We start from the raw sequence: 22,946 nt of genomic DNA on the forward strand, positions 1-22,946 counted from the left end.
TGTAATGTAACCAAGTAGGTGAATGCTTGCCAAGTCTTGGATATTCTATGTGCTATCAAATAGGTACACAATGTTACAGGGAAAGGATGTACAAAAAAACTAATGTCAAAGTAACATTGATTGATTGCAGGTTCAGTCGCTCAGGCTCAGTCCTGTCCAACTCTTCGCGACTCCCTGGATTGTAGCCCACCAGATTCCTCTGTCCATGGGATTCTCCAGGCAAGAATACTGGAGTGGGCTGCCATTTCCTTCTCCAAACGTTGATTAGGTGTTTAATTTTCATGTGCAAAGGGCAACATTATTCTAGTAGAGTGTGGAATAAAAGCTTTACATAATCTAAAAGAACCTGAAAACACAGAATCCTTATTTAGATTATTAAGGATTCTATCCTTAATCATATCCTTTAAATTTCATATATAACTTCTGATTATGAAGAAACTTTTCTGAATATAATTTTCCTCTGAGAAACATACTATTATTGAAAACACGGAAAAAAAATTGAGAATACATATCCAGAGTTTCCTTATTTCTCTGCCTTATTATATGAAATTCTGCCTCCAGATGTTAACAAATCATTCCTCCAAAAAGCATAAATCATGTATCATTAAGCCTTATTTTATAGACTACCATAGTTAACAATAATTTTTACGGCCTATCAACCCAAAGAGAAAAAATTATCTTTTAAACCAGTATTTTAAATAATATTAAGTACACATTTCATAAAGATTCTGAGCCCAATTAACCCAAGGTTGTTTTTTTTTTAAAAAAAAAATCACAGAACCATTAACTCTGTTCTTACAACCTTCTAATCTGAACTTCAAACTGCAAAATTACATACAAATCCAACAAGCAAAAACTTTTTTGGTTTCATTGCCTCAACTCTACATTTTGTGCTCTTTTCCTCCTAACTAGTATTCAATATTTTCATGACTAAATAATCTTAAGATTATTTCAGTGCCCACAGAGAAACTTAGCTATATGTTTGCATGTTTTAATAACTGGAGTGACTCACTTTTAAAACTGGTATGTTACTGGAAACCTGTGAATAAATTACTAAGGTCATCTACTGTTATTGAAAGGAACATTGCAAAGAATTCTGTACAAAGATGCCTTCCTACAATGCATATACATATAACATTATTCATTTATATGTTGAGATTTTTCCATATCAAGTTTAATTAAAATAGGTCATATCAGTAACTTGATACATAGCTTTCCAAATTCCACCCTAAGGCTGACTTTAAATGAAGATAATTTATTTTATGCTTATTGGAAAAGTAAAATGTTAAAGAGAAAGACCAATGCTCCTCAGTCCTTGGCTTTTGCTTACTTTTAAAAATAATTTTCATGCCTATCATAAAAATTAAAATAAGTACGTGGAGTTGTAATGCTCAGTTTCACACAAAGCCATGCACACAGGATGGGTATTCTGAAGATTGGACCATTCCAGTTCATATGGTTCCTTTCCCCCCACTCACTAGAGAATATTACTAAAAAAACCACACATGGTAGTTAAGCGCAGTTGTTAAAAGCTATGAATATTAGTTACCTTCTCTGAACCTACTGAGCAAAGATAAATTAGAAATGTAAAGCTCAGTGCCTGGCACACAGTAACTGCTCAATAAATGTTTAGCTCTTACGACTATTCATCTTAATAATCTGATACAAGTTCCTCCTTCAGCTGATTTATTTAAATATGGAATATTCCCCCTATATTCCACATCTTCAGAATCACCTCACTCACTAACATATAAGAGCGATACTGAAAAACCAGCCACCTGGAAAATTTAAAGATTTTCCAAGATCAAAAGATTAAGGTGACTGTGGAAGAGTCAGTCTTTCTCTGAAACATGTTTAAGGAAAGTCTCAAACCTTTGAATGTTCTCTGAAAGGTATCAACATATGGATCTATCATTTTCAAACCATTTAGCAAATCCACAACCTATAGCTTTTTCTATTATGAGGATTGGCTACACTGACACCTACCTTTCAGACATGAGTCATCCTTTCAGAGTTGGGGAAACTGATGGAAACATGGCTAAATGATTCAGCACACTGCAGCAAAACGAGCTGGTCATGAATTTATAATTTCTACTTGTGTTAGGGGTCCTGGCCCAGCTGACCTCTCTTACCCCACACTGCATGGATAACATGCAATACCATAGTCACGTTTTGTAAAAGATTCTCTCAGGAAGAGAGTAATGGTGTATCCCCCTCAGACAAGCTTCTAGAAGCAAAATTATTCATTTTTATGAGACAACAGGTTTGTAAGCCTGGAGAATCCTTACATCATCCAGCTACAAGCTTCATCAAGCTTTGCTTGTACCAGGACCAGAGTCAATTCTTACAGTGCTTTCATTTTCTCAGCTGCACAAAGCACACACTGGGGAAGGCCTAAAGCATAAGAAAATCTGAAAATGGGCAAAGGAAGCCAGATGGAAAGTGGGTACAGCTACACCATGTCTCTCATGCCAACACTGATCTTTACCAACAAACAACACAGGAGGATAGAGTCTAAGCAGGTCCAAAAGACCGAACAGTAACTACAGAATATATTATTACTTGTGAGGAGCCTCACTACTCAAAGCAGGTGAAAGTCTTTTTCTAAGGGTCCCTATTAGCCCTTCAATAACAAAACATTTACTATGCTAATCCAATGAAATCTTTACTTTAGAAACAGATTCCAAACTAGATTAAAGCCTTTCCCATCAAATAACCAAGTTTTTTTAAAACAAAATATGAACTGAATGTTTTCATCTAAAATTGCACCATCTCAAATGCTGGCAAAGCACAACCATTTTGTGCCACAGCATGGCCATTCCGCCCAGCAGTTCCTGAGAATGGGACAAAGAAGTGTGCCAGGATGTGGAAAATGAAATCTCCATTATCTGTGAAGTGCAATTTCCTCATTCAGGAGCTTGACTTTATTTCAGTTTGCTGTGGTGACATACAACACACACGCACTGAACCTCAGCAGCAGCACTGAAAGAGATGACACTATTTTAAAAACTACCCCAAATGTATTGTAGGAAACAACTAGGGTGATAGATTTGACCTCCCAAGAATCCATTTTCCTGGTTATTTTGGTTAGGAGTGTGCAACCCCTGGTTTCTTCTAATGTGGACTGGAGAAGGGGGGGCGGGGTGAAACGGGGCTTAAAAAAAAAAAAAAAAAGGTGAAAAGCGCCTAAACCAGAATACACAATTTCTTGGTATCTTAAAGTGTGTTTGTAAATATATACATATGTATATACATATGTATATATATATTTATTTATTTTCTCCACTAAAACCTTGGAGGTCAGCAGGAGAAAAAAAATGGCTCAAAGACAAGGTTTCAGGGCTGACCCACGGCGACACCTCGACAGTGGGAGATTCTGAGCTCAGTGAGGGACAGCCGGCTCCGAGGTCGCATGGATGCAGCAGAAGCCGCCAGAGAGCCCAGGCCGCGCCGCACGCGTCCAGAGCGCCTCGGCCGTGCGCATGTCCCACTTATATAAAGAGAGGCTTACAGTCCAGGTGCTTTTTCTTGGGGCCCATCACTTCATGAGTAGTGGCTTTGCAGACCGCTCTGGCTACAGCGGAGCCTGTCACGCTGTACTGAGCCGCGGCGATCCGATCCGTGAGCGTTTGGCCCGACATCTTCTCCGGCCGCGTCTACCGCCTCCTCTTCTGCGGGGAAAGAGGGGGGAGCGGGGGGGGTGGGGGAAGATGGTCCTGCTTTAAGCCGCAGACTTGACCCTTCGAGCACCCAGGCCTTGCCTCCTCCAGCCGCTCGGAGGCTCTCTTCTCCGTCCCCGCCCTGGTACCACCTTGCCGGAGCCAGTAGCGCGCTAAGCCCCGCACCGGCGACGCGGTCTGGCGGGGGCTGGGGGAGGGGGGAGGCCTTGAGCGAGACAAGGTCCCCTCCAGGAACCTCAGCGCGGATCCGGCGCCGGCATGACAACGTCCCCGAACGACCCTCCACTTCCCTCCCCTACCCCACCCCCATGCAGCCCGCCTCACCCCTCCGCGCCCCTCTGTCCAACAGCACTTTCCCGGCAACCTGATCTCCGGTGCCAGACCAGCCACCGTGTGCGTGCGGGTTATTCCCTGGGCGCCGCGCCCGCCCTGCGCCCACCTCTCGCCTCCCCGCCGCAGCGTCTCCTCCGAGCAGCCCGCAGGCTTCGGAGAATGGACCGGATACCCAAGCCGTGGCTGCCTCCCTCCTCCTCCCCGCGCCGCTGCAGCAACCGGCTCGGCCCCGCTCGGTCGCGGCGGCGATTATCCTAGCGTTGCGCCATGTTACGCGTCCGCTTCCCCTTCCCTCTTCGCCGCCGTCTCCGGGGCCCCGCCGAGGCCCCGCCGAGGCCGTCCGCCCGGAGCCCCCTCCCCTCGTTCCCAAAGCCCCACCGCAAGGGCCGCCCCGGGGCTCTGCGGAGGCGCCCGAGTCTCGGAGCGCCTCGCCCCTCCTGACAGCGGAGTACAGAAGGGCTGACAGCCCCAGCCCAGCCCCCCGGCCGCCCTCGAGCACGCCGCGGAGCTGTCAGCCGGCCGCTGCCCTTCCTCGCGCCCTAGGATTATCCCCTCTCGCTCTCCGCGCGGCCCGAGCGCGCAGAGAGGCCCGAGCCGGCGCCCCGGTACTCACCCCGCCCCAGGAGCGGCGCTGCCCGCCGCAGGATGAGCGGAGCCCGGGTCGCCGAAGGAAGTCGCGCCGGGTGGGTGTGTGCGGCCGCGCGCGGACCCGGTGCCCCGGGGCGCGATGCCTCCAGCCCCGGCCCAGCCCCCGCCCTCGGCTCCGCGGTCCCTCCACCCGCCGCCCGTGGCCCCAGGAGCCAGCCGCACCCGCCCGCTGCCGCGTCTCCCCAGCCCTCCGCGCTGCGGCCCCATCCCCGCCCCCACCTCAGCTGTGGTTGCTCCGACGAGTCAGGTGACGGCGGCGGACAAACCCGGGCGAGCTCTCCACGCAGCGCCTCGCGGCCCCCTCCCAGCTACTCACACACGCCGCCCCCCCGGGGCCGCGAGCTTCCAGGCAAGGGGGCCGCGCGCGAGCATCCCCGGCAGGCGCGAGCAGGGAGGAGGGAGGCGGGGAGGCCGACACCCGCCCAGCCAACCACCCTCCGCGAGGCGCCCGGCAGCCCGTCTGCTCCCTGGACCCGCACCCGGCACGCACTGCGCGCGCGCGCACACCGCGCACACCTGCCGGCCGTCTGCAGGATGCGCCCGGGCGGCGGGGGCGTTGGCGCAGCCCGCCTAGTGAGGTCCGCGAGTTCTGCTCCGTGGACGCCGGGGCTGGGGCGTCGTGGCGCGCTGCCTGGAAGAACCCAGCCCTTCCTCCCCTACAGCTGACTCGCCCGCCGGCCAAAGGCAGCAGAGGCCTCGATGGGCAGGACGATTTAAAAATGTCAAATTCTGTTGGCCGACAGGGCCGTTACCTGTGCGTCCTCAACTCCTTGGAGCGCCTCCATTTGTCTGTGTTTTAGTTGGGAGCTCGCGTGGGCAGTTAATTCTCTCGCCACTTTGGTCTTAAACGCATACTGAAGTCTACTACAAGGACGCATAATTAACAAGACTATCGATCCCGTTCCAGATCATATGCAGAGTAGTTTTTTAGGTGCGTAAGGAAAACTCTTTTGCACTTTTAATTTTTCGCACTTGAATATAGTCTTTGTGTTAAGTGTATTTGAATTCTATACATGGATTTCTAAACAGGGCTTTGGCTACGTTAATGGTTTCACGTGCTGATAGTTTCTGAGATTGCTGTTTACCTTAAACTAAAAAAAAAAAAAAAAAAAAAAAACCTTTAAATTCTCACGGTAGAATCGAGATGAGAACGTCACTTGTGAATTTTCTTGCCATTGTTCCTGGCTTTGTTTTATGCTTTCTTTCGTTTGGTTCAGGGTTGAGTACGCAAAGGCATGATTTTGTAACTGTTGGGACTGATTCTAGCGTTAATTGGAAGCGTGAAGACTGAAGACAACTCAAGACTACCTTTGTCAGATTCTAAATGTTGGTCTTCCCATACCTAGCAGTACCACACCTAGATATTTAAATAAGGGGGGAAAAAAAACTTCCATTCAAAACCTTGTCCTCAAATTTTGTAGCAGCTTTATATGGTGACACCACACTGCAAGAATGTCATTCTAGTGGTAAGCGGGTAAACACAGTGTGGTATAACCACACGTGCAATATTATTAAGCAATAACAGGGAACAAACAACATAAATGAGTCTCAGGTGTACTATGCTACATCAAAAAAAGCCCAGCCCCACACGCTGCTTGTGTTGTGATTATATAACATTCTGGAAAAGGCAAAATTATAGAGACAAAGCATGTCAGATGCCAGGGGTAGGGGAAGAGATAGACTGCAAAGGGGCAGAAGTTAACATTTTTGGAGTGATGAAAATGCTCTATATCATGATTGCAATAATAGTTACATAACTGTATATATTACTCAAAGCTTACTAGTTTGTACTCTTCCAATTGGTGAGTTTATTGTATGTAAATTATACCTCAATAAATCTGATAAAAAGATCTAGAATGGCAATGTCATCAGACAGAGCAGGCTGCATAATAAAAATATTAGATTTAAAATGCACATTTCATGAAAAGGAGAGGTTACAACAGACAATGCAGAAATACAAAAGATTCTAAGAGACTATTATGAACAACTATATGGCAATAAAATAGATAACCTGGAAAAAATGGACAAATTCTTAGAAAAGTTCAATCTTCTAAGACTGAAGCAAAAAGAAACAGAAATTATGAACAACCCAATTACAAGCACTGAAATTGGAGCTGTGATCAAAAATCTCCCAAAAAACAAAAGCCCAGGACCAGATGTGGAGAAGGCAATGGCACCCCACTCCAGTACCCTTGCCTGGAAAATCCCATGGACAGAGAAGCCTGGTAGGGTCGCAAAGAGTTGGACATGACTGAGCGACTTCACTTTCACTTTTCACTTTCATGCATTAGAGAAGGAAATGGTAACCCACTCCATTGTTCTTGCCTGGAGAATCCCAGGGACGGGGGAGCCTGCTGGTTTATGGGGTTGCACAGTCGGACTCTACTGAAGCGACTTAGCAGCAGCAGCAGCAGGACCAGATGGCTTCACAGGAGAATTCTATCAAACATTTAGAGAAGAGCTAATGCCTAGCCTTCTAAAACTCTTTCAAAAAATTGCAGAGGAAGGAACACTCTAAAACTCTTAGAGGAAAACATAGGTAGAACCCTCGATGACATAATTCAAAGCAAGATTCTCTATGACCCATTACTCCTAGAGTAATGAAAATAAAAACAAAAGTAAACAAGGGGACCTGATTAAACTTAAAAGCTTTTGCACAGCAAAGGAAACTATAAGCAAGGTAAAAAGACAGCCCCCAGAATGGGAGAAAATAATAGCAAATGAAACAACTGACAAAGGACTAATTTCCAAAATATACAAACAGCTCATACAACTCAAGACCAGAAAAACAACCTAATCAAAAAGTGGGGAAAAGACCTAAACAGACATTTCTTCAAAGAAGACATACAGATGGCTAACAAACACATGAAAGGATACTCAACCTTGCTCAATGTTAGAGAAATGCAAATCAAAGCTACAGTGAGCTATCACCTCACACTGGTCGGAATGGCCATCATCAAAAAGTCTACAAACAATAAATGCTGGAGAGGACGTGGAGAAAAGGGAACGCTCTTGCACTGCTGTTGAGAATGTAAATTGATACAACCACTATGGAAGACAGTATGTAGATTCCTTAAAAAACTAGGAATAAAACCACCATATGACCCAGCAATCCCACTCCTAGGCATATACCCTGAGGAAACCAAAATTGAAAGAGACACATATATCCCATTGTTCATTGCAGCACTATTTACAATAGCTAGAGCATGGCATCTGGTCCCATCTCTTCATGACAAATAGATGGGGAAACAGTGGAAACAGTGTCAGACTTTATTTTTGGGGGCTCCAAAATCACTGCAGATGGTGAGTGCAGCCATGAAATTAAAAGATGCTTATTCCTTGGAAGGAAAGTTATGACCAACCTAGATAGCATATTCAAAAGCAGAGACATTACTTTGCCAACAAAGGTCCATCTAGTCAAGGCTATGGTTTTTCCAGTGGTCATGTATGGATGTGAGAGTTGGACTGTGAAGAAACCTGAGTGCTGAAGAATTGATGCTTTTGAACTGTGGTGTTGGAGAAGACTCTTGAAAGTCCCTTGGACTGCAAGGAGATCCAACCAGTCCATCCTAAAGGAGATCAGTCCTGGGTGTTCATTGGAAGGACTGATGCTAAAGCTGAAACTCCAGTACTTTGGCCACCTCTTGCGAAGAGTTGACTCATTGGAAAAGACCCTGATGCTCGGAGGGATTGGGGGCAGGAGGAGAAGGGGACCGACAGAGGATGAGATGGTTGGATGGCATCACCGACTCAATGCACATGAGTTTGGGTAAACTCCAGGAGTTGGTGATGGACAGGCAGGCCTGATGTGCTGCAATTCATGGGGTCACAAAGAGTCGGACACGACTGAGCGACTGAACTGAACTGAACTGAGAGCATGGAAACAATCTAGATGTCCATCAATAGGTGAGTGGATAAAGAAGTTGTGGTATATATACACAATGGACTATTGCTCAGTCCTAAAATGGAACGCATTTGAGTCAGTTCTAATGAGGTGGATAAACCTAGAACCTATTATACAGAGTCAAGTGAGTCAGAAAGAGAAAGATAAATACCACACTATAACACATATATACGGAATCTAGAAAAATGGTACTGAAGAATTTATTTGCAGGGCAACAGTGGAGAAACAGACATAGAGAAAAGACTTATGGACTTGGGGAGAGGGGAGGAGAGGGTGAGATGAATGGAAAGAGTAACATGGAAACTTACATTACCATATGTAAAATAGATAGCCAACAGGAATTTGCTATGTGGCTCAGGAAACTCAAACAGAGGCTCTGTATCAACCTAGAGGGGTGGGGTGGGGAGGGAGAAGGGGGGCAGCTTCAAAAGGGAGGGGATATATGTATACCTATGGTTGATCCATGTTGAGGTTTGACAGAAAACAGCAAAATTCTGTAAAGCAATTATCCCTCAATAAAAAATTAATTTTTAAAAAGCACATTTCATAAAGATAAAATTCCTTGAGCCTATGTGACAATCTTACATATTTATATATTGAAAAGAAGAGCTTCAAAATGGGCTGAAGCAAAAACTAATATTATTGTAAAGAGAAATAGGCAAATCCACAATTATACTTCAGGATTTCAACACCATTCCATTGATAAGACAGGTAGAAAACCAGTAAGATTTTAGATGATTTGAAATAACGATGTCAGTCAATTCGACTTAATTGACAATTACAAAGAGCTACACTCAAACAGTCTTTCTAAATGCTCATAGCATAGTTACCACATTCCAAGCCATAGAGCTTGTCTCATAAATTTAAAAGGATTGTAATTATACAAATTGCATTCTCTTACTACTGTTGAATTTAACTAAAAATCAATTACAGAGATATCTAGAAATCACTGCATGTTTGTTAATTAATACATTCTAAATAACCCATGGATCTGACTTTCCTACAGGAAATTTGGATTACTTTGAATTCTCCAGATAATGAAAATACTACATATCAAAATTTGTGGGACATAGGTAAAAGCAGAAATTAGAGGGAAATTTATACATGAACATCTCTCTGTCATGGGTTGTAGCAGAAAAATGTCTGAAAATCTAACTATGGAAATGTCATGAAAATTAGTGAATCATGTCAATGGTAGAACCAACTTTTGAATGTTATTGGTTGTTTTGGAAGAAAATCTTACTAAGCTTTGAAAATAGCAGCATATTTCCAGTGGTAAAGATTAAGAAATGCCAACTTCTACATACACCCCAGTGTTCACTGCAGCATTATTTGCAAGAACCAGGGCATGGAACCAATCTAGGTGTCCACTGACAGATGAATGGATATAGAAGAAGTGGTACATATACGTGATGGAATATTACTCAGCCATAAAAAAGGAATGAAATTGAGTCAGTTGTAGTGAGGTGGATGAACCTAGAGTCTGTCATACAGAATGAAGTAAGTCAGAAAGAGAAAAACAAATATTGGATATTGACACATATATGTATGGAATCTAGAAAAATTATGAGAAAGGACTTGTAGACACAGTGGGGGAAGGAGATGGTGGGATGAATTGAGAGGGTAGCATTGATCTATTTACACTATCGTGCAAAATCAATAGCTAGTGGGAAGCTGCTGTGTGATACAGGAAACTCAGCTCAGTGCTCTGTAATAACCTAAAGGAGTAGGATGAGGGGCTGGGAGGGAGGGTCAAGAGGGAAGAGTTACATGTATACTTATAGCTGATTCACATTGTTGTACAACAGAAACTAACACAGCGTGGTAAAGCAGTTATCCTCCAATTTAAAATAATAATAACAATAAAGAAATGCCAGATTCTTATCTCTAGGAAAACCTAGAAATTTCAACCATGAAAGTTGAAAGAGAAAATTGACTAAAAGTTATAAATTGAGAGAAAGAAAAATGATTGCTTACCAAAATATTCCCTCTGCAGGCCTGAGGACGTAATAAATAATATTCAGCAATCTGAGGCAAGAATAAGCATTGACATTCAATATTTTTACAAATTGATAGAATCTTTGACCTCTCTCAGTGGTCAGAAAAGAAGTGGAATACAGTAGATATGCAAAACATGTTTTTAGAAAATAGATTGAACTCAGATTTTCTGAGCCTATATATATATATATATATATATATACATGTTACCATGTAAATGTTTTTCTGCATGTCTGATTTAATACACATTTTCATATAAGGATCAGATTTAATAAAGGAAAACCAAACCAACAATAATTACATGTAGACAATGTTTGCCAGCATGTGAGGGCAAATGTCTTCAAGATACAACAGTAGATACAACAAGAGGACAAAAAACTAAAGCTAAATCTGATGGCTGCAGGTAACAACCTGCGGTGGAAGTGGAATTTATATTTTTCTCTAAAAACTTAATATCTTTCTTCAAGTAAAACTATAGGGAGATTTAATTCCAAGGATGCTTTTCTGTCAAAGTATAAAAAAAATCTGAGGTGCAAATATAACTATATTGGGATATATCCACCTCCACCCTCAAATGTGACATGTTTATCCAACCTCAAAAGTTAACTGGCAACAAAAAGCAAATTTTTATATCCTGAATGCATTTGTGTGGAGACAAAAAGATTGCTTCTCTTTTATGAGATGGCAAGTGAAAGAGACCATGAAAATGATGAGCATCCTAAGGTAGCAAGAAAATAGTAGGTTGCACAAAATATCAGTGAGATTGAGGTTCAAACAACTAGATCATCTTAGGTAGTATACGTTTTATCCATGAAGGCATTCAAGTTATTTAAGAATGAAAGTAAGTGAACAGAAAGTACATTCCAAGACAGGACAAACATATTTATTAAGTTTTGTTCTGCTTCACCTTCAGGCTAGAAATGAATTCCATGACAGTTGGCATATTTGAAGGAATATGTACATTTTAATGCATGATAACAATTAGAACAATTTTTAAATGGTCTTTCCATTTTGCTTCCCTGATTTAAATCTCATGTGGCTATTCTGATACACATTCTGGTTATTGTACAACCATCCTTGGCTTAAAAAGCAACTTCTTGCTCTCTCGTAAAGTTCTGTAAATGAACAGGGCTCCTCTGGGTCGTTCTCCTTTGAAGTCTTTCATGTGGTTGCAATCAGATGACAGCCAGGGCTGTGGTCAACAGAAGTCCCTGCTGGGCTGCCTGAGATGGGTTATTCACTCACATGCCTGGCACTTGATGCTGGCTGCTCACTGAGAGCTCAGCTGAGGTTTCTACCAGAGTACCAACACAGGGCATCTTTATGTGGCTTGGGCTCCTCATGGGAAAGTGGTCCAGGGCAGTTGCATTTCTTACATGCAGTCTGGCTTCCAAGAGGGAGCATCCCAAGATGAGTATTCCAAGAAACCTAGGTGGAAGCTATAAATTTTCTTGTAACCTGAGTCCAAGGTCATGCAGCATCAGTTCCCTTGTGTTCTATTGATCAAAAGCAACCTATGCAGACAGCCCAGGTTTAAAGAGGAGGAGACTATTACTGGGAGGTTCATTCGAGGACCAACTACCACAGTGACACATAAAAATAAACCCTTGTGAAGAATCTATAAGAGAAACCTATACTCTCAGAAGTATGAAGTTAAGTGATTCACTTGACTCATTGAGAACTACCCCAAATATAATCAAAAAAATACTTGGGCCTAAATTAAAATAACACAGTGAAGCATTTTCTCTGGTTGGAATATTCTTTCTCACATACCAGGTAAACTTCTACTCATCCTTCAAGACCCAGGTTGAGTTGTACGTGATCTGCAAATCTTTCCCAAATCCTCTATGTGAGCCTTTTCACACATAAGCAGATTTAATACTGGAGAGTTTAAGTGACTTTCCTGCTATCACACAGGGATATCTTGGCATAACCAATCCTAAATACTACATGTCCAACTTCCAGTCCAATGTTTTTTCCATTTTATTCACTGCTCTTTTTTTTTTTTTTTCCTGGCTGTTCTGGGTCTTCACCGTGGTGTGAGAGCTTTCTCCAGTTGCTGTGCTGGGGTTTAGTTGACCCATGGCATGTGGGATCTTAGTTCCCTGACAAGTGAGTGAACCCACATGCCCTGCACTGAAGCTGGATTCTTAACCACTAGGCAACCATCTTCTGATAAAAGATATAATTAGTATTGTGATAGACTCTCATGTCAGAATATTCATAAGCTCTTTAGTCAGCAAAGTCCTTTTTGGAAATTTATGGGCTGGAAAGTGTGGTAGCTGATATCTTAGGTGGTAGAACTGCTTTGGATCCCTAGCATTGGCCCTTATTCACTGTATGATTTCGGGCAAATTCTGTAGTCTTTAAGCCTTAGTCTCCTCATTTGTAAAATGAGTATGATCATAACATCCACATCAAAAAATTGTTATTATGATCAAATGAGACGATGGCATATAAAGGCAATAGCACAGAGTATGGTGCACATTAGAAGCCCAATAAATGTGATTAATAGTACTCAGAATTGTTCATGGAGTAATAGATTTCATTATTTTATAATATATGATTATGTTACAGTATATTTTTCTTATCTTGTTTTAATAACTTGGAACTAAAATTCAAATCCATACAGTTCTCTGGTAAATATACTCTTCTACTATTACTTGTACCTAGTTCCTGAGATGTGAAAGCAGATTACTTCAAATATCTTCATAGGTCAGACTGAGCTCCCAGTAAACTAGAGTAGAAAACACATGCATACACAGTCATTGTAGAATAATGGTGTTCCAAACAGCACTTTTTTCCCCCATTTTTTCCAATCTAAAGAGATGATTTCAAGGGAGTTCTTGGGAGTGAGAAGATTTTTCTTTGAGAAAACAAGAGGATTAAGCAGAAAAAATTTGTCTGGATAAGGAAGTGTCCCAAATAAACTTGTAACTTAAAAGCAAGGGAAGGCTGAGCCAGTGAACTTCACCTTCCAGTGTGTATTCCTCTAAGTTTTCTTCTTATTATTTTGTTGTTGTTCAGTTGCCAAGTTGTGTCCCACTCTTTGCAACCCCATGGACTGCAGCATGCCAAGGCCTCCCTGTCCTTCACTCTCTTGGAGCTTGCTCAAACTCATGTCCATTGAGTCAGTGATGCCATCCAACCATCTCATCCTCTGTGGCCCCCTTCTCCACCTGCCTTCAATCTTTCCCAGTATCTTGGTCTTTTCTAATGAGTCAGCTCTTCACATCACGTGGCCAAAGTATTGTAGCTTCAGCTTCAGCATCAGTCCTTCCAATGAACACTCAGGACTGATTTCCTTTAGGAGGGACTGGTTGGATCTCCTTGCAGTCCAAGGGACTCTCAAGAATCTTCTCCAGCACCACAGTTCAAAAGGATCAGTTCTTTGGTGCTCAGCCTTCTTTATGGCCCAACTCATATCTGTACATGAATGTGAAAGTCACTTAGTCATGTACAACTCTTTGTGTCTCCACGGACTGAGGCCCACCAGGCTCCTCTGTCCATGGGATCCTCCAGGCAAGAATATGGGGGTGGTGGCCATTTCCTTCTCCAGGGGGTCTTCCTGACCCGGGGATTGAACCCGGGTCTCCTGCACTGCAGGCAGACTCTTTATCCTCTGAGCCACTGTGGAAGCCCCTGTACACGACTCCTGGGAAAGCCAAGCTTTGACTATGCAGACCTTTGTCAGCAAAGCGATGTCTCTGCTTTTTAATACACTGTCCAGGTTTGTCATGGCTTTCCTTCTAAGGAGCAAGTGTCTTTTAATTTCATGGCTGTAGTCACTACCCACAGTGATGTTGGAGCCCAAGAAAATAAAATCTGTCATGGTTTCCACTTTTTCCCTATCTATTTGCCATGAAGTGATGGGACCAGATGCTGTGATCATAAGTTTTTTGAATGTTGAGTTTTAAGTCAGCTTTTTCACTCTCCTCTTTCATCTCCAACAAGTTAGTTTTTCTCTCTGTATTTTCAGTTGTTGTTTGTATTTGTGTGCAGTTTATATTCTAAACTGCTTAGGGCAGGTGACTCTGGCTGCCCTTGATAACGGGTATTATAGAAGGCTGTACATTTGTCTTTTTCCAGCTGCTGGACCACAACAGTGCACTAGGAGAAGACGTGAGGTTTTTCACCCTTTCAAATTGTGCAACTGGAGCCTACACACATTGCTGGGCCATTTCAAAAGTTCTCGTGCAAAAATAATTACATATATCAGCTATAATTATATAATTATTATATCAATCTACCACTTCTGTTTCTCCAGTATGGAGAACATTAAAGAGAAATAGAAAGTTTAGGCTATTTGATGTTCAGTATAACCAGAAGAGAATGAACTGCTCTGTTAATGTTTAAACTAATTTTGGCTGGAACAAGTAAGGCCTTACTCTTTATAGCACATAATGCATTTAACAATATTGAATTTCATTTCTACTTGCCTCAGGTGCTTTCCTTTGTCTAAGGGCTTATGCTTCAGGCATTTGGGTGTCCTTATAGGACTGTCATGCGAGCTTTAGAAAATTAGAAGTCTCACATTTATAGTTTATTCAAATATTTATGTTAGCCTCATGTTAGAAAGTTCCCAAATTAACCTCCAAATACAAAGATAATGAAACAAAATAGATAATTTCCTTTTTAAGAAAATGTTAGTTTAGACAAACGAATTTTCAATGGAGGATCACATTTTCACGTCTAAAGAGGAAAACAGGTAAAAAAAAAAAACAAATAACAATAATGCCAAAGTGCCTGCTCTTTCCAACGGAAAGAGTGGGCCATTATTGACTTGATCAGTGGATGTCTTGCCCTTAAAATTTTGTCTTATTTAACCTAAAACTGGATTGCTTCTATTGTCATTGTGAATGACTTTAGATGTAGTTATAAAAGCAAACTTGAAATTCTCTGGCATCATCACTCATCACTCACTGACGTGGAGGCTTGTTACGGCTCTGTATCAGATGCTTCTAGAAGGGTGCCATCAGAGATGGGGTTTAATGACGCCTGAGTCAGTGGCGCTGCAGCACCTTTCATATCTGCCAGATTCGGAAAGACAGCCAATTTGTTTCCACTGTTACTCAGTTTATTCTACAGCCTTTGTCAAGTTCCCTCGGGATGTTGCTGATAAGAAAGAATGAATGTTGGCATTACAAGCAAACCCTAAAGCTTCCATTTCATGGGCAAAAGCAATTAAATAGAAATCAAATAAGTAAGTCAATAAACTTAGTACTTATGTAGTTTTGTTTCCTAGGGACATCGAAATGTTTCTCACTAGTCAGCCACAAAATTTTGAAGATGTACATATCTCGCAGGTAACACATACTATTATCTGGCTTTTGACATTTTGTTGGGGGCTTTAACCCTTAGCCTGGTGCTATCCAGCGAGGGACATTATTTGGCAGCTGCGTGGTTTATCACTGGTTGCTGTTCTTTGCATTTGGAGATATTATTGATTGCCATTACCACCCAGCCTTTATTAGGGAGCCCTTTCTGAATTGTGTATATAAATATTGTTGATTGATTTCCAACTATACACATGGTTGGCGTGGCTGTTTCTATTTGAGACCTGCCTCAGATACACTGTCTTTTGCTTATAAACCCTTACTGGTGATTATATTCACTGAAGTACATCATCCTTCATGGGCTATAATCCCCTCAGGGGTTGCCTTGCCACTTACTAGGCACTGTTGTTTAGTCGCTCAGTCATGTACAACTCTTTTGTGCCACAGACTGTAGCCCGCCAGGCTCCTCTGTCCATGGGCTTCTCCATGCAACAATACTGAGATGCGTTGCCATTTCCTCCTCTAGGAAACCTTCCCAACCCAGGGATCAAACCTGGTATCTCCTGCAATGGCATGCAAGTTCTTTACCACTGAGCCACCAGGGAAGACCTTACTTGGCGTAATAAATAAGTCCTAAAAACCTGCCTGGTACTTTCTCTAGTTGCAATTGTCTGAGCCTCAGCTGGCCATCCTGGAGGCATTTCTAAATCCTCATCCCCATCTACTTTCATTTCATACAGTTGTGTGTATCTGAATCATTTAACGTCAGGGCTCTGCCCACAGTCAAGGTACTCATTGCTGTGGAGTCTCTGTTGCCCTCTTTTTTCTCCCTAACGACCATCTCAAAGACTGGATGACATTTAAGATAGGTTTAAGTGGCATCTGGAAGTTTAGACCTATGCCTCTAGAGTTTGATACCTCACTGATTCTTCACTTGGCCTGGTTCATCTTGGCCTCCTTGATTCAGGAAACCAAAGCGTCTATTGTTAAACAATGCCCTATGGCCTCTGGCTCCACAGAGTAGATAAAAGATCCTGATTGTGGTTTTGGCCTCACAGAGGCTCTACTGAGATCAGGTCAGTAGAGATGTGTTCATTCTGTGGCCAGCAAATTCCTTCCTATTTGCATGGAAAGTTCAAGAAGAATAGCAATTAGCAGGATTATCTGAGAAATAAAATAACACAAGCTACTTTCATAATTATGTGAAATATCTTGGGCTAATGGAATGAATGATTTTTTACATGCGTGAAAGGATGTTCTGACACAAGTGATGTCTATTTTTATCAATTGTAAACAAGTTTATGCAGAATATTTTAATTGTTGTTGAAAACATGTACTTGCATGCTTTCTTCAGGCTGATTTAGGTACAGAGGTATGAAAAAATAGGATCTGAACCTCAGATCTTCTCTAGGGTTTGAAGTGTAAGTGCCTAAGCCTAAATTGCACATATTAGGATAACATTCAACATGCCAGAAAATGCTTGGTGTTCATTAGCCCTGGTGAACTGAGGATCAAGCAAGCAATACCTTGGCAAGTAAGGAAGGCAAGTGAGGAAGCAGAGCCCAGTTAGCAGGTCAAGGGCAGGGTCAGAGTTCCAACATTGGTTGGAGTGATTGTAAGAGAAATTCTAGAACAAGGATTAAAAGTTATTCTTTAATATTACCTGGCTCAATATGACCCAGCAATCCCACTGCTGGGAATACACACTGAGGAAACCAGAATTGAAAGAGACACGTGTACCCCAATGTTCATTGCAGCACTGTTTATAATAGCCAGGACATGGAAGCAACCTAGATGTCCATCAGCAGATGAATGGATAAGAAAGTTGTGGTACATAAACACAATGGACTATTACTCAGCTATTAAAAAGAATGCATTTGAATCAGTTCTAATGAGATGGATGAAACTGGAGCCTATCATACAGAGCAAATTAAGTCAGAAAGAAAAACAATACAGTATATTAACACATATATGTGGAATTTAGAAAGATGGTAATGATGACCCTGTATGCGAGACAGCAAAAGAGACACAGATGTAAAGAACAAACTGTTGGGCTCTGTGGGAGAAGGCGAGGGTGGGATGATTTGAGAGAATAGCATTGAAAGATGTATATCATCATATGTGAAATAGGCCGCCAGTCCAGGTTCAATGCATGAGGCAGGGTGCTCAGGGCTGGTGCACTGGGACAACACAGAGGGATGGGATGGGGAGGGAGGTGGGGGGGATGTTCAGGATGGGGGACACATGTACATTCATGTGAATGTATGGCAAAAACACCACAATATTGTAAAGTAATTAGCCTCCAATTAAAATTTAAAAAAATATGTTACCTGGCTAGTTCATACTTGGAATAGCTCTGATTCTGCAAGGATGAATAAAAGAGCCTGCGTCCAAAAACGGGACTTCCCTGATGGTTCAGGCGGTAAAGGATCTGCCTGTGGTGAAGGAGAGCTGGGTTCGATCCCTGGGTCAGGAAGATCCCCTGGAGAAGATCCCCTGGGTTGCCATGCCCATGGCAACCCACTCCAGTATTCTTGCCTGGAGAATCTCCTGGACAGAAGAGCCTAATGGACTACAGTCTATGGACTACAGTCTAAAGAGTCAGACATGACTGATCAACTAACTCTTCTTCCTTCCACAAAATGGGCACAGAGGCAAGAAACAAAGCTTGGCAAGAGCTCTGCCTTGTTTTAGTCATGTTCTTGTGCACTACAGTTTCATGTAAAAACTGTCTTCAAGTGGTTTAGAAAGTAGACATGGTACTGCTGCTGCTAAGTCGCTTCAGTCGTGTCTGACTCTGCGACCCCACAGATGGCAGCCCACCAGGCTCCCCCGTCCCTGGGATTCTCCAGGCAAGAACACTGGAGTGGGTTGCCATTTCCTTCTCCAGTGCATGAAAGTGAAAAGTGAAAGTGAAGTCACTCAGTCTTGCCCAGCTTTTAGCGACACCATGGTCTGCAGCCTACCAGGCTCCTCCATACATGGGATTTTCCAGGCAAGAGGACTGGAGTGGGGTGCCATTACCTTCTCCAGAAAGTAGACGTAGGTAATCATATTTCTTTATAGCACCAGACATAGAAATGAAGTAACAATTATTTTGGTGTTTGGTTTACTAGATCTATATATGCTTAAATAAAAAGATTTTCAATTATAATCTCATTGTCTTACTTTCGGCCAAAGTAACTTAAAACTGGAGCTAATTGAATGTGTTTTCCTTTTATAAAATGAAATATATCATCCTCTGTTTATATAAGCCTTCTTATTGTTTATACAGATAAATTTCCTGACTATGTAAATTGTCCCATTTTACCTCATAAAAATCTGTGTCTCTCCTCAGTACAGATAAATAAATGTTTGATGCATGAGCTAATAAATGAAGGGATGGATACCTACCATGGTACTGAAAACAATAAATGAGTTTAATAAAAAAATGAATGGAAATCATGGGTAGTAATGACATTGACAGTAGAAATGATTTTATTTCTGGACATTTTTTTTATGAAATAAACTTGGAAACTTTTCAGATCCCTCAGATTATATGAGGTCAGATACACAGGAAAATTAAAGGGAGACTTTTCAGCACTTTTTGCAATTCAACTGGATTTTCTCCAAAGAATTCTAGACATTGTCACAAGCTATAATTTGCCAACTGCATATCAGTCCTTCAAACACCTTCAAGTAAGACTTTAGTCATTCTCCAAAGGTAGGTTTAAAAGGTTAATCATTGCAGTGTTGTGAAAATACTATAATTTTGTTAGCACAGCAGAACATTTTGACTGGTTTATGTACCAACATTGTGAAATAGCTAAGGTGTCACGGTGACTCCTGAATCCTGACCATGTTTCATACTCTTTCCTTTCTAAAATTTACTCAGTGTTTTGATACTTTATCAACTAAAAACATCTGTCCATAAACTTGAATAAGGAGACAATGAATTTCTGCTGCAGCAGGAATTTTCATTTTTAAGAATTAAATCACCATATATGCTTTGCCTAGTTATGAAAGTTAGTATAAACACTGATGGGGTTTTCCAGATGGCACTAGTGGTAAAAACCCTGCCTGCCAACAGGAGACATAAGAGACTCGAGTTCAATCCTGGGTCAGGAAGATACCCAGGAGGAAGGCAGGAAATCCACTCCACCATTCTTGCCTGGAGAATCCCGTTGACAGAGGCACCTGGAGGGCCACACTCCATAGGGCCGCAAAGAGTCAGACACGACCAAAGCAACTTATCACGCACGTGTAAACAGCCATCTTGTGTTATAAATTTAAATAATAATGTGATATGCCATTAATTCAACAAATATCTGTTGAGAATCCATATGGCAGGCACTTTCTAGGGAAAAAAAATGTCCTTTCCCCCGTGGAGTTAACATTTTAGCAAGAAGAGACAGAAAGGAAGCTAACAAGTAAACTATCAAAATGTTAGTCAAGGAAAAGTCCTATGCAAGAGAGAAGAGTGCGTGGGATCTGGAGGTTAATGTGTGAGGAGTGGTGGTGTAACCTGAGAAAGGATGCCAAAGGTCAGGGTTCATGGAAGAGGGACACTTGAGTAGAGACTCAAAGAACGGACCTTGCCTGGCACTACTAGAGTGATTAAGACTCTGTGCTTTCAATGCAGGGTGTAAGTTTGAGCCCTGGTTGGGTAGCTAAGATCCCACATGGCACATACTGAAACAAACAAACAAACAAAACCCTTGAAGATGCATGAGCCACTATTGTGTCCGATACCTTGATAATTCCTCTTATAAGTTTCCCTTTGGGCAGCCTTCATATGTCTGTATATCTATATGGATGCGATCATTTTCCCGCCTAAAACGTCAATCACTCCTTAGGCTGCTTTGAGCAAAAGGAACGATCTCCTTAGTTTGTTCTGTGACAGCACCTGTGATCTATTCTAGTCTCAACCTGCAGTCTTCTGCCTCTTTCTGTTGCTTACGATGCCTGAGCCACACTAGATTTATTTCAGTTCCCTATCTAGTACAGGTGCCTTTCCCACAAGCATTCCTGTCTTCCTGTAACCATTTCCCAACTGCACTTTTGTTTGACCCACTTTCTAAACAGATGACTGCCCCCCTCACTGTCCAAACTATCCCTTGTTCTTAGATTCTTACTGCACATTATATTTGCCTTCCCAGTCCTTTTCACAACAGTAAGTAAATGACTGTGTAATTATTTAATTTCTGTTTCCCCTTATAGACCTTAAGCCATATGACTGGCATGTTGTCTAACGTCTGCCTTGTTCATTCCTACATCCCTAGAGCCTGGCATGGGGTAGAAGGTCAGTATTTGAGGGGTTACAGGAGGGCAGCCAGCGGCTGGGGGCTCAGGGTCTGGGGGCACCAGAGTAGGGCCTCTGAGATCAGTGCTTGTGAGGCGAGGGGGTTCACTAGTGTTTTTGGTGGGGGCTGAAGGCACCACTGCTGGGGATGGAGGCGGCATGGGAGTTTAAATAGAAATAGGGCAAGGAAGTAGGGAGGGGAGTGACTCCAGATCCTAGGAAGCCGGGAGCCGAGTGTAGATGACAGGACCACATAGAAGAGGATGAAGCCACCCAGATCAGAGAGGGACCAGAGGGGTGGGGTGGGGGCTGCCCCCCACCAACTTCACAGCCTCCAGGGTGGCTCACAGCCCCTGGCCCTCTCCATTTCTCTCCTCTAGAGCCTCTTAACTCATTTCCTTCTTTCTACCTTCACTCCTCTAGAACCCATCCTCTGCATGGTTGCCAAAGTGATTTTTCTAGAAGAGAGCTCTGATCAGACTCTTCTATTTAAAACTCTCCACAGAATTCTCTGTACCGTTACAATTAAGTTCAAATTCTCAGCAGGGCGTATTCAAGTAGGACATTTGAGACCCCGGGCCCTGTCCCTTTGTCTTCACAAACTGGGTAGGATGCCCAGTTTCCATAATTCCATAATATCCTACACATACTTCTTTTTTCTATTAAATTTTTTGTTTGTTTGTTTTGGCTGTGCCTCACAAGAGATTAGGTCTTAGTTCCCTGACCCGGGATTGAACCTGTGCCCCCTGCAGTGGAAACATGGAGTCTTAACCACTGGAGCACCAGGAAAGTCCCCACATACTTCTGCATTAGTGTTTTTTATAATTCATTGCCTTCTCACTGAAATGCTTTGTGGGGAACATTGTGTGACAAGGAGACAAGGATTGCAGTGCTTTTCCAGGGTAACCCAACCGCTGCTGTTGAAAATCCTTTCTTTTCTGAGCTGGGCTAGTGAATAGAAGAGACTGTACACCATGCTTGTCATGGAAACAGTCAAGTGTATATTTATGCTCTCTAATTTATTTTCTTTTTTCCTCAACGAAATAAAAGATATGTACCTTTCATTCGTATTGGACATATTCAGCCTTGAATGATGTTTCCTATATGTGAGCCAGGAGTCCATTTTTCTAGTCTTTTTCTTATTGAGTGTTGCCTGCTTCTTAGGAGTTATCTTTATCAGTATCAGTTCAGTCTCTCAGTCGTGTCTGACTCTTTGTGACTGCAGCACGCCAGGCCTCCCTGTCCATCACCAGCTCCTGGAGTCCACCCAAACCCATGTCCATTGAGTCGGTGATGCCATCCAACCATCTCATCCTCTGTCGTCCCCTTCTCCTCCTGCCCTCAATCTTTCCCAGCATCAGGGTCTTTTCAAATGAGTCCGCTCTTTGCATCAAGTGGCCAAAGTATTGGAGTTTCAGCTTCAACATCAGTCCTTCCAGTGAACGAACACCCAGGACTGATCTCCTTTAGGATGGACTGGTTGGATCTCCTTGCAGTCCAAGGGACTCTCAAGAGCCTTCTCCAACACCACAGTTCAAAAGCATCAATTCTGCGGCGCTCAGCTTTCTTTATAGTCCAACTCTCACATCCATACATGACTACTGGAAAAACCATAGCCTTGACTGGACGGACCTTTGTTGGCAAAGTAATGTCTCTGCTTTTGAATATGCTATTGAGGTTGGTCATAACTTTTCTTCCAAGGAGTGTCTTTTAATTTCATGGCTGCAATCACCATCTGCAGTGATTTTGGAGCCCAGAAAAATAAAGTCAGCCACTGTTTCCACTGTTTCCCCATCTATTTGCCATGAAGTGATGGGACCGGATGC

The 22,946-nt window shown here is 42.6% G+C and overlaps 1 protein-coding gene across 10 annotated transcripts in view; it reads right to left on the reverse strand.

The window, feature by feature from the left end:
- The window catches only part of SNAP91 (synaptosome associated protein 91), a 168,389-nt gene extending 163,253 nt beyond the window's left edge, over positions 1–5,136 (reverse strand). For 9 of the 10 annotated variants that reach the window (XM_040238966.1, XM_040238956.1, XM_040238963.1 and 6 more), the window contains exons 1-2: positions 4,881–5,136; positions 3,512–3,671 (exon numbers count right to left, since the gene is read on the reverse strand). In XM_040238966.1, the coding sequence (XP_040094900.1) occupies positions 3,512–3,641 (130 nt within the window). In that variant the 5' untranslated portion in view covers positions 3,642–3,671; positions 4,881–5,136. Of the gene's footprint in view, positions 1–3,511; positions 3,672–4,626; positions 4,793–4,880 lie in introns of those variants that run through there. The other variant, XM_040238957.1, reaches the window with a different exon arrangement.
- Between the last annotated feature and the right edge of the window lie 17,810 nt (positions 5,137–22,946).

Source organism: Oryx dammah, unplaced genomic scaffold, assembly GCF_014754425.2.
Source record: "Oryx dammah isolate SB20612 unplaced genomic scaffold, SCBI_Odam_1.1 HiC_scaffold_4, whole genome shotgun sequence".
NCBI classification, from domain to species: Eukaryota; Metazoa; Chordata; class Mammalia; order Artiodactyla; family Bovidae; genus Oryx; species Oryx dammah.